General features: G+C 47.1%; 1 protein-coding gene across 2 annotated transcripts in view; it reads left to right on the top strand.

Moving 5' to 3' along the window:
* Window positions 1-1,352: 1,352 nt before the first annotated feature.
* Ppp3ca (protein phosphatase 3 catalytic subunit alpha) overlaps window positions 1,353-12,669 on the top strand; it is a 287,711-nt gene continuing 276,394 nt past the window's right edge. The window contains exon 1 of one of the 2 annotated variants that reach the window (XM_051185440.1): window positions 1,353-2,166. In XM_051185440.1, the coding sequence (XP_051041397.1) occupies window positions 2,109-2,166 (58 nt within the window). In that variant the 5' untranslated portion in view covers window positions 1,353-2,108. The remainder of the gene's footprint in view (window positions 2,167-12,669) is intronic. The other variant, XM_051185441.1, reaches the window with a different exon arrangement.

Raw genomic sequence — 12,669 nt, 5'->3', positions numbered from 1 at the left:
GAATTCCTTGAAGCCACACACTCCAGCGTCATGCTCCAGCGCCACCAGTCTGCTGTTAAAACTTATTTTTTTTTTTTTTTTTCGGATTTGAGTTTAATCTAATCCCTGTCGCCAAAACAGTTCTCCTGGCTTCCTCAAACGCTTATTAGGCCTTTTATTGGGCCCACAGTCCAATTCAGGAAATAGGAAAAGCATGATACTGAAGGAATTTGAAAGTAAAACAGGAAAGACGAGGGTTATAAATTTATTCCGCTTTCTTCATAATTTCCTTGCAGGTCCTCGGGCAGGCCAGGGAGAAGGCTGTGTCCAGAGGACTTGCTGCAGAGAGACTCTTCCTTAAGCCAGAGCCCCTTGAAAGGAACTATCTGTGCCACCAGCATCTCATTCTCTGTCCCTACTTTACTTCTCCTGAGGGACTGGTGAGAATTCTCAGCAAGGCTCCAAGGCCCTGCACACACCTTGGGCACCAAGGGGCTAACTGAAAGGAGCAAGACCTTTTGTGTCACTTATCCCCACCAGTGACTGCGTACACGTGTGAACAAGAAAATGTCGAACCCTCTTGAGTTTTCCCGACTCCTTTTATCTCCTGGGAGACCCGAGGGCATCCTGGGCCACGGAGCATAACCTGGGTCGCATAGGTCCAGTCTGTCCCCATCCTTCCTGGATAAGCAGCCACGGCGTCCCGCAGCGCCCGGGACACACTTTCGCCAGAAACTCCCTCTTCCCGTGAAGTTGTGCACGCGTGCTAAGCACCCCATCAACAGTAACCCGCGCCCACCTAGCCCAGGCAGAGCCGCCTCCCCAAGGTAAGCTGTTTACTCGTCGCCGTCCTGGCGATCCTCCCTGGACAGCTGCGGCAGGGACAGCAGCTGCGCTTTGGCCCGGAGCTCTGGGCGCTCCTCCTTCCTCCCTCCCGGGTCTCGGATCTCACTCCTGCGGGCCACTCACACACTGGCAGCCGTCACCACGCACCCGGGAGTGTGTGCGGGGACCCAGGGGACCCAGGGGGCTTGACAGGCGCGGTGGCAAGCGGCAGCCCAGCTCCTCCCGGGCCGTGCTCCCGGCCCAGCCTCCCTCCCTCCCTCCCTCCGTCCCTCCCTCCTCTCTGCCCACCTCAGTGACACCTGAGCAGCCACTGGGCGGTGGAGGTTGCGGGCGGGCGGGACTGAGTGGCACCCGGGAGAAAACAGAGCAGGGGGCGGGGCGGTGGCGCAGACCACCGCCTTAGCGGTGAGGAACGCGCGCCGCAGCCTATGAGCTTGTGGAAGTACGGCTTGGGGCGGGCCCGGGGGGCGGGCCCCGAGGAGGAGGCGGCCGGGGCGCTGGAGGCGGGGGCGGTGAGGAGGAAGGGGAGGAGGCGGAGGCGGGCGCGGTGGTGGCGGCGGCCGGCACGGCGGCGGAGGCGAGGTTGTGCCCCGGACTGTGTCCACCGAGCTCGGCGACTGTTGCCTGTGCGTGGGGAAGCAGCGGCGCCGCGAGGCGGAGAAGGATCGCGGGCGAGCGCGGCGGCGGGACGTCCACGGCGGCCGCGGCCCCGGCCCCGGCGGCGGCCGGCGACAATCGGCGTGGGGAAGCAGCGGCGGCCGCAGCGGCAGCCGCCTCTTCGCCACCGGGACGCCGAGGCGCGGCTGGCGGCGCTGACATCCACGGCCCTGCCTCTCCTCCCTCGCCCCCGGCCCTCCCCATGTGATCGGTCTTAATCCCGGCCGTGTGCGCGCGTGGGGGCTCCATTGCGCGGCGCCCGGTGTCGGTGCCGGGGTGGGTGCTCGCGTGCGCTTCTCCTCCCCATCCCCCGCCCCGTCCCCAAGAATAAAAGAAGAACCGGGAGGCGTGCTCAGAAAATAAATAAATAACCAGCACACACGCGCAGCCCGGAGCGAGGCGGCGGGGCTGGCGGCGGCGGAGGAGGAGTGAAGGCGGCGGCGGCGGAGGAGGGACGCGCGGAGCCGGCAGTAACTTTCGAGCCAGCCCAGAGCCCGGAGCTCCAGCCGAGCGGTTTGCAGCGCGGCGGCGGCGGCGCTGAGTGTCTGGCCCGCCGGTGCGGTCGGGGTGTGCAGTCGGACGGGACGAGCAGCGCGTCGCTGTCCCCCCCCTCCCGGCGGCTGGAGATGTCCGAGCCCAAGGCGATTGATCCCAAGTTGTCGACGACCGACAGGGTGGTGAAAGGTAAGCGCAGCGCCCGCGGCGGCCCGGGGTGCACCGAGTGCCGCAGGCGCCCGGCCGCCCCTCCCCCGCCCCGGTTGTCCCTCTCCGGCTCGCGCCGGGGACCTTCTAGGATCTCCTGCGAGCGGCGATCCCCCTCCTCCGCCGCGCCCTGCCCCCACACACCGCCCACCCGGCCCCAACAGGGGCATGTTTTTTTTTTTTAATTTTTTAATTTTTTTTTTATTTTTTGGTGGACGGGGGGCAGCAGTTGGCGAATGGCCGAGCGCCTGGGAGACGGTGGCGGGCGGGGGTGGCGGTGGCAGGAGGGGGCGCCCGGGGCGGGGGGGGGGTGAGTGCTGGCAGGGTGTAGCTGCTGTGACAGAAATAGGAAGTGGGTGGCTGCTCGCGGGCTTGCATGGGATCGGGTTTATGGTTTGCTCTTTGTAGAGGGAGGGGAGGTGATTTATGGCTTTTAAAAAATTAATAGGGCATTTTTTATGTGGCCGTGGCTTGCCGCGGACTGGCTCGCCCGGGCACGGTGCTCCAGGCGCTTCATTGCAGCAGTTCCCGGGGCGCCCCCTCCCCCTCAGCGGGAAGGGCCTGCACAGGACTCGCGAGAGAGCGGGAGAGCGTGGGGGGAGCCCAGCTCCGGCTGCCGCGCGCCGCGGGGGCGGGGGACCGCGGGGCGGCGTGGGGGCAGCGCCAGGCGGCGGACGACCCGGGCCCCCGCCGCCGCCCCGGGATCTCCCTGCGGGCCTGGAGCCAAGAGAGCGGTGGCGGTCCTCCGTCGACCTCCCTTGTCATCCGTGGCTGGCGGCCGCCGACCTGTCATTGCTCTTAAAGGGTTCCCTGCTGGTGCACGCCTCGAGGGTGGGAAGCTCACCCTGCTCCCTTCCCCCAAGCTCCTGACACCCCCTTGGTAACGGGCTATTTGATTCTCTGATTGCTAAGGATGACATGTATGTGTACAACTGGCAGCGACGACTCTGGGTTGCTGGCTAGGGGAAGCCCTTAGGGATGCTTGGGGTGAGGAAGGGGACAACGTGGTTGCCCTTTCTATACTCCTGCGGAGGAGGCATCCCACCATCCTCGCTGTGTTCCAACGTGGAATGGGGGAGGAACCGCAGATCTGCAAGGATTAAATAGTGTCACTTATTCTTGGGACCAGGTTACAGGGCAAAGCCTAGATGGGCACCAGCCTGTGCAGGCTGTGCCTCTGACACTGGAAGCAAAGAAGGGGGTGGAATGTGTGTGTGTGTGTGTGTGTGTGAGAGTGTGTGTGTAAGTGTGAATGTGAGTGTTGTGTGAATGTGAGTGTGTGTGTGTGTGTGTGTGTGTGTGAGAGAGAGAGAGATAGGAACAGAGATGGTTTGGGTCTTATGCAGCCAGAGCATCCAGCTGAAGTGCAAAGTAATCAAGTCATTTGCTCCAGGAACACTTAGGTGAAGGTAACCGTGCACCCAGAGTCAGTGATACTTACGGAGTCTCTGGAGTCTTAGGAAAGAGTCCTTGCCCCCTCACATTTGTTTGTTTTAAAGTTTGTGTGTGTGTGTGTGTGTGTGTGTGTGTGTGTGTGTGTGTGTGAGAGAGAGAGAGAGAGAGAGAGAGATAGAGAGACGGTCTCTTTTATGAGAGAATAAAACATCTCTGCTTGTGGTTACATTGGGACCAATCCTACTTCAAAGTGGGATTCATAGAGCCATCAAAATAAAGAAGGGATGGCTCTGAAAAAAAAAATAGTAATAAGGATAATAGAGCTACAGAGGCACAACTATCTTTCCTGCAGGCATGGATCCTTATGTAAACACTCGATGCAAATCTATTCCAAAGAACTGTGTTGTACTAAAGGCTTCTGTTGACTTAAAAATTAAGACCTTTTGTGTAAAATACCAGAGAACGAGCAACATATCTGTAATGTGTGAAGTTTAGGTGTAATTGCAATCAAAAGATAACTTGTTTTCTAAACAATTAAAGCAATTGTTTACAATTTAGATGATACTGTGGGTTGGCAGTGAAATAAAAGTAATGTGTACATGTAATGTCACATTCCCCCATTTTAAATCTCAAAACGGGCATTTTAAAAATGTGAATTTAGATCGACATTGTCATAAAGTAAACTATGTAAAACCAATTGCTCATCCGTTCCTGATGTGTTTGCCAGTTAATATAGCAGAGCCCGTGTTCAAACATTCCATAGCTCTTTTGCTTTATGGTTCATTGTTGTGTTATTATAAATGACTTCTCCCATTAGTACATAGGCACACCCAAAACTCCACGATTTTGATTTTTGTAGTTTTGCAGAAGCGAATTAGTAATGTGGCCTGTAGATTCAAAATAGGAAGCATTAATCTCTCACCTGTTTTGATTGGGATCCTACTGGAAGATTTTGTTTATAGAAAAAAAAATTATCGATGACTCCTGAGTTTAAGGTGGGCATACTGCCATGGCTTTGGTTTTTCTTACGCTTTCCTGTGCATTTTATGTCATTGGCATAGAAGTCCTGACACAAGGTTCTGGTCAACATTTTGCTATTCCTAAGAGTCTTCAGGATTAGTATTTGAGATGATAATCTGTTTGACCCCCCCTTGAATCCTATATGCATATTTAACAAGTGGGAAGCAACACCTTTACCGAGAAGGTAAAGGCTAATAGAAAAAAAATCATAGAATTATGTTTTATATTAAGAATATACAGAATATGTAGTAGATGAAAATGTGAATTTACTCCAGATTTTCTGAGAAGCTCATGTCATTTGCCATTCTTGGTATCATTCCTTAACAGAGGGAATGGCTTATCTTTGAGGAGATATCTATTCTCTTGAGGCCTTGTTTCTCTTCTTTTAGAAAGTGCATCTGTAGCTGTATTTTATACGGATGGGGATGGTCAGATCAATTCTTTGGCATGCCATGGCTTTTTGACGGTTATCTTTATTGCTATGATCTGGCTTTTGTTGGATGACAAATTGCTGTTTACAAAGGACTCTGTGCCTGTGGATTTGTTTATAGTAATATGACCACAGTTTCTACAGCTCTTTGGTTTGTGCTTACAGAATGCAACTTTGGAAAGGTAAGGTTGAGTTTTAGGGTCCACACTAGTGGTGTTGAGGCTTGCTGAATCTGCTAAGACATGAGCAAAGCCACTTAATTTCAGGAGTGAAAGAGGCATGGTGGCTAGGAGATGAACAGCATTCATTTAGACTGCTTCCAGAAGAAGAAGAAAAAAAAAAAAAAAAATTAGCCCAAATAGAGAATCTACTGGTCTTACACTTAAAAACAAATATAAAGTTGTTAGAATGCAGAGAAAACATTTTAGCATGATGTTTGTTTTGAGAAGACTGTATATAGATTGAGGGCTCACTGGAAACTCAAGATCCTCTTGCCTCAGTATTCAGAGTGGGGTTGCAGGAGTTTTCCACCATGCCTGGCTCACATTATGTCTTATAGATACACAAATGATACTGTAATCAGTAGAAGATTGAAGTAGATAGTGTAATAGCTCTGTTCCCCACCCCCAGTGTACCCTATTTCCTGGTTTCCTCTGCAGTATACTCAAAAAGTCTATGGCAGCCTTGGTCCCTGGTCACTTTCCCTGTCCTCTCTGTAAAGTTTTGCTCTGTGACAGAAGTATGTGGAGCAGAGTAGACTTCGATGTTGAGTTTGCGGCAGTATTGGCTCTGCATAGTTCTTTTCTCATCTTCAAATGTTTTATAATGGGCATTTTACCTTATCCCAAACTGATTATAATAATAGACATTTCAGAGTCTGGCAGGCTGTCAAAGGGTAGATTCCTGGGAAGAGTCTTGTAGGCTGCACTCTGTTCTCCTCTGCAGATGTTTGCTTTTGGTTTTGGGGAGATAGCTGCTGTTCTGCCTTCTGTCACCTTTGAACTCTTTGTCAGGTGCAGTAGAGAAATTCTGGGAAGATGTCTAAGATCATACAGGCAAGAATGTGCAGGAGTCAAGTAGACTGTTACTCAGTAATTGAAGATGCAAGCCATCAGTGTTTGTAACTGAGAAATACTGGTGTGTCTCTTTAAAAAGAAAACAAGAATAGGATAGGTCACTGCTGACCATTGTGTTTGTATATAGAAATAAAGTATCAAGTAACACTATTGGAGGGGGGGGTGGCTATCAAGAAGAGCTCTTTTCACATTTCTTTTACTTACATTTTAACTGTTTAGTTTAACTAGGTAATTAGTTTACCATCAGTTGATCTGTTTCGTTTGTCTGGCCTTCCTTTGGTGTATAGTTTAATTAATTTAAACTCATTATCATTACACATCAGTATTTGGTGGGTAGAGTATATTTCAGCACTGGCTCTTAAGAGAGGCATTTGCTACTATAGCTAATACCGCAAATGACATAGTTCTGACATGAATGATATACTTGAGTGACCAGCATACAAATTCATGCTGCCAATTATAAATTAGGTTGATATATTAAGTTATATTTACTTTCAGAATTTCTTAAAGGTAAATGTAACACAACTTCACTGTGCTCACAACAGTTTGTTGGAGACTGAGATTTAGGGAAATTCCATTGGTTCTAAACGTTGTCACCTTTTAGAGGGGCTAAAGACAATGTTGTTTGCTGTTATTATCATTTAAAAGTATAGAAATGATGAACCCTTGCTTAGTAGACACCATAAAGATAGCCAGGAAAAGACAACAACCGAGCTACCTTAGGGTGTATTAATGAGATTTACGCCGACTTCGATGTTAGGTAAAAATACCCATTTTGAGTCAGTTTCTTGTTCGTGCCCTGTTTAAAATGGTAATTATAGACATGGGAAAGCATGAGTCTGATTCTCTGGGGTCAACTTTAACGGTTGTCACCTTATGGTTTTCCTGGTCTTTCTGTGCCACTATGTAAAGCTGAAACGAACTATCAAGCCAAATGCAGAACCCATTTGGTGTGTTGTTGTGGGGGAACAGCACCATCGTGAAGGCCTTGTGAGAATGTGCTGGAACTGTAGGAATTGGGAAGGTAGGCAAAGAATGACTCAGTGGCACACTTCATGATCATTAAAAACTAATCATTCGATTTTCAGCAATTTACAGCAATACTTGATATTTAAGAGGGAGATGACGAGATCTTGAATTCTTCTGTAATTGAAGGTTATATGTTCTAACTTACAGACTGCTTTCTTCTATCATGAGGGATGAAGAAGACGGGTGTTTCCTTGGCAGTGGTAATTTACTCATTGCTGACACCGAATTACAAATGACAACGTGTTATGTGTTTTTGGATCACTCTAGAGTGGTCCCAGTTGGTAATATCCAAAGCCATGTTACTGCTGGCCTGCTGTAGTAGCTTGTAATGGCATTTCTATATTACTAAAGAATGGGGGCAGAGTAGACGAAACAGTGCTTGGGAGGCTAGAATGCAGGCTCCTTTTGCTTCACAGCAGACACCTTTTCAGTTTGATTTAGGATCTCACCACACTTTCTTTCCCTTTTGCTTTGCTACATCAAGAGCTATGCAGAAACATATTTGCTTTATTTCTGTATTAGCAAAAATATACCATTCTGCTGATGTGTGTTGGGAAGATGTTATAATCTTGTTTGATCTTGGCATGAGGTTAGCTAAGGAAATACTGGTGAACACAACTTTCTTTTTGGTGGGTAACCAGAGATAGAAATAGTATACTCTGCTGAAAAGAACTGCATCTCAAAGACGCTGCTATAAGCCTCTGCCTGAGTTACTGATAATGGCATTGTCAACACTGCTGTTCTTGATGAGTATGTTAATTTCCAGAGGAATTTTAGGTGAAAGTATCACCAGTGCAGTTACTTCTTCCAGGATGCCGTCATCCAGCGAGAAGGACACGGGCCCTGCAATGGGATTGTGGCCTTGTAAGTGAAGCCTTTAGTCCGTATGTGTTCAGTACTTCAGCATCCTGTTTTCTCCCATTTTGCAGCACTCCCACCGCATGCATTTTGCAGCACTTGCACTGCATGCATGAAATTATCGATGCACTTTACGCCTACAGGAAAGCACATATTCCTTGCTGGATTAGGGATTCTGAATGTATCATCAACTTGGGGACCCATTCCTATTGCTAGGGTCTCAACTCCGCTTTTAGTGTGTACTAAGGTAGCTGAAACCAGAGTCCTGCTTAGGCAAGTAGCGATAGATTATGAAAATGCTTCATTTTTGAAATTAAAGTAGGTGTTTTTGAAACCATCATAGGACGGAATAGGGGGGTCAGTTGCACCATCACTCTTAGATGTGCTGTCGTGTTGATGGCTACCCTGGGATGCAGATTGAACACAAGAGGAGTGGGACTTTGTGTCTCCCCTTTTTGTCCCTAACCCATGCTTTGGCCTCATAGCAAAATACACTTAGACTTAGGGTAAGGTTCTCTGTGAACTATGGTGTCTTGCAACTGAAAATGTTGAATGTGTCTGCAGAAGATTAAGGCAGGTGAGTAGCTGTCAGAAATTTCTAGATGCTGTCTGCGATTTGTGGCACACTGCCTCACTGTGATTGTCAGTTTTAGACACTGGTCCACAGTTATGCAACTGGAAGAATTATTGCTGGCCTTTAGAGAGAGAGCTGTGCGTGCGTGTGTGCGTGCGTGCGTGTGTAATTGCTGGGAGCCATGTAGTCTTAAGACACAACAGGAGTCTCTTTCCACAGCAACTGTGTTCCCTCCCTCCACTTTTCCTCCTTTGGAAGGAATTACTAGTTCTGATTCAAAACGCGCCTTTATTTCTAAGGAATACCAAAATGCTTTGGAACTTGCAGCACATTGAGTCCTAACCTGTTCCTTGGGTTGTTGCATATATTTAGAAATGCATAAAAGTGTTCAATGTTTGTATTCAGAGTTTTGTTTTGCAAGTTTGGTTCATGAGACCTGTGGCATTGACCACAGTGCTTTGCCTGTTATAATCCTGGTAAAGACTTGTTGAATGATTGAGCAGGTTTTCATGTGCCATCCTAAGCTATAAACAGGCAAATTCTGTGTGTTTTCAGTGGGCTTTTTTTTTTTTTTTTTTTTTTTCAAATTCTGACTCCTTGCAAATGGTTATATATACATGGTGACTGGAAAGTTCCTTCTTCAGCCCACTCAGGAATTGGAGGACGAGAAGGTGATAAGAAGGTGACACAGCTGGGCTGAGGGCAGTTTTTCTCGTTTGCCATTTGAATTGGCCATGTCTGATGAATTCAAAAGTTAATTTTTTTTATCTGAACTTGAACTTTAGCTTGAACTTGAACACCTCATTTTATAATATTTGCTCTTAAAACAGTCATCTTTTGATGTTTGAGGAGACACATTATTCACCCTCTACTGGATTTATTGGGTGATTCAATGTGTTAGTGCTTGCTGAGACTTTGATTTCAAGAGAAAATAACCTGCTAAATTTTGAAAGAAAAAACAAAACAAAAACAAAGCCTCCTCTGTTTAGTCTCAAATTGTTATTTTTTGTAGTTTCTTTGTAACTCAGAAGTGCCATTCTTGCCATTGTAGCCTCTTGTCATCTTCTGGCCTGGAAATGCCACTGGACACCATCCAGCTGGAAGATGTATGGGCCATGAGAAGTTAAGAAACCATGGCACCAACTCTGCTGAGTCCTTATTTCTGCTGAGTGGGCTTTGAGCCATCTGTTGACATTTGTTTTTAAGTATCTTGTAAGCAGTGCCATTTTATCAGATTAAGTTAAAAGTGTAATATCCATTCTCTTAAAATGACAGAGTCCTAGCCAGCGTTTGTGCTGCTCTTTACGAAGACATTTAAACTGGGTTTTTGTTTTGTTTTGTTTTTTAAAACGATGAAGTCTAGCCGTGTTGGTTTGTTTTGTGTATTAATGTTAGCTTTCCTGGCTGGTCCTGATTCTTGCAATTGCAACAGTTCTTTAGTTACCCAGTTGTGGATATTCAGTCTTCAGTTCAGACTTCTGTCTCTTGTACCTTTCTCTCCTGACACCTTTAGCTGCAGTCAAGGGACTCAGCCAACTCCTGCACTGACCACCTTGCTAGCACCATGGTTTGTGGTCTGCCTCTTCTCCTCAGGAAGAGGGAAGCCCTATAGGTTCTCAAGCTGTGGGTGTTGACTTCTTTGGGGATCAATGAGCCTTTCTCAAAGGTTGCCTAAGACAAAACAGATATTTACATTATGATTCATAACAGTAGCAAGTTAACAGTTATGAAGTAGCAACTAAAATAATTTTAAAGGTGTTGGGGGGGGGTCACCACAACATGAACTGCATTAAAGGGTCGCATCATTAGGAAGGTTGAGAACTAGTGATCTAGAGAATACCCTACTCTATTGTCTTCAGCTCTAGCAGAGACCCTATTACACTATAGGGAATGTTATATATGTATGGATTATTAGACACACTATGAGATGAATTTCAGTTTTTAAGTTGTGGAATTCTATTTTGAAGTTTTTTTCAACTTAAGATTGGCTTACAGACACCTGATAGTTTCTCTATTTGTGAGCCACAGTTACCTGGATCCCAGTCAGTTGAAAGATCCACAGAAGGCCCTGCATGCTCTTGAGTGACGGAGCATTAGCCTAGCATGGGCAAAGCACTGGGCTGTGTCCCTGGCACTGGGGGGTGGGGGAGGGTGGGGAAAGTGTGTACATTAATTTTCCTCAATGGTTGATGGTTGGTGGTGATTTCTTTTCAGATTAATGATGCAAGTAAGTTTCAGGAAGGCCAAGTAACAAGCCATCGTGAGGCCTCCATCATACATGGATTGGTGTACAAATGCAAATTTGTACAAATTAAAACAGATGTAAGACATCACACATTTGGGCAGGAAATGTCTCAGTACAAATATACCAACAATAAACTTTTGGGACCAGTATATGCATAATAGAGGCTGCACCCAATTCTCTTGTACCTAAACAGTGTTAGAAGAACTCAACTATTGAATTCACACTACCCAGGAGGCCTTTTAAGTGAAGTGTCTGCCCTAAGCCCTTCTCACAGTAGAGTCTGGAACCTGAGCCAGCCCACTCTGGGCAGTGTATCTTCTTCAAGCAGGTCAGCTGGTGTTTTCCATGCTCTACTTTCTCTTTGTGCTAAAACATGAGCTCAGAGAGCCCAATGTCAACTCTGTCTCCCCCACATAGGAATATTTCCATTCCAAGGCATTTAAGATGAAGGGGGACTACAGGGGCCTGTGTAAAATATTAATAACAAGATTTTCTGTATTCACCAACAGGAAAAGGATCTTTCTGTTGCCCTCACTTCTGATGGGATTTTTGTTTGTTTGTTTGTTTGGCTTTGTGTAAAACTTGGGAGTATGTTGAAAAGGGGAGTTTTTTGATGATGAAAATATCTTCAATTGTGCCAGCATCTGAGAGATTTTGTGTTCTGATTGAGGAAAAGCTGGGCTGTGCTTTAACCAAGGACTCAAGTCTTAGGTTACTTCTTCCTGTGTGAGGTCGTACTCAGATGAGCCAGTGTTTGCAGGCATCCGGAATTTAGGTCACAAATTGGAAAAAAAAAAAAATTAACCAGGTTAGGGACTTTTATCAGCAGAATAGATTTTGGCATTTTAGAGTAAATAATTATGACCTGTTTTGAGTGTAAACATGAACACGTACACTAAAGAATAGTTTGAATTTTGAAAAAAATATTTAATGCTGGAGGTAATTTCAGGAATTCGGCTCACCATCTGTCTCAGAGAACCACCTTCTTTATTTTTTATCTCCTAGTCGTATTCAGGTCTGGGTCTGACAAATGGAGTCTTGTGGTTGGAATATGCAGCTGAAATTTTGCTAAAGCCATTGCCAATGTGGAACCACTGTCCGGCCTTCCTGATGGATGGGCACACTGCCATCTCAGGCACGGATCAAGTGAGAGGGATCTCCCGGTTTCATCAGGCCTCTTACTCATCCTGCCATCCGGACATCTCTGCTGCAAGGAATGCTTTCTGCCAGCTGCTGCCTCGTTTCTGTAAAACCGAGTTTGCTGTGTTCCAAAAAATGCACGCTCTGTTCTCTTTTTCTCTGAGAGAGCTCATTCCATGGTAAATCAGCTCCTAAGTCCCCTAGCTGGTTAGCCACACAGGGTAGGTAGGTTCTAGGTCATCAGGTTTTTGGAGTCCTTGAAAATGGAGCCATGGACAGAGGTTGATGATAGCCAGTCTGCTTTCATGGTTCAGCAGCACTTCAAGTTGGGTTCTTTCTGTTTGGTTTGTGGCTCTCCTGTGCCTGTCTGCAGACCTCAGGCTCAGACACCACTCACAGATAGGCTCTGTCCACCATGCTCTGCCCTTTGACTGAATAAGGATTGCCACTGTCATGATGCTCTAAGCTTTAAAATGCCTTTTATCTTCTCCCAGTCCCTTGCAGCTTTAGGGTGTCTAACACTTAATCCCTGTGAGTAGGAACATCCCCAACCTAGAGAGTATTTGTGTCTTACCACTGGCTTTCTTATAGCCCTTCATTCATAATGCAGGCAAGTGACAAAGATGGTCTGATAGCATAGCAGCTTGGTGGGGTGAGTGGGCACATCCCTTGATTAATTTCACAGCACTCCACAGTGGCAGATTAGCATCCCACTTGA

The sequence above is a fragment of the Phodopus roborovskii genome, unplaced genomic scaffold, assembly GCF_943737965.1.
Source record: "Phodopus roborovskii unplaced genomic scaffold, PHOROB, whole genome shotgun sequence".
NCBI classification, from domain to species: domain Eukaryota; kingdom Metazoa; phylum Chordata; class Mammalia; order Rodentia; family Cricetidae; genus Phodopus; species Phodopus roborovskii.
The sequence above is the reverse complement of the archived record's forward strand: the minus strand, read 5'-3'. Positions and strand labels throughout refer to the sequence as shown.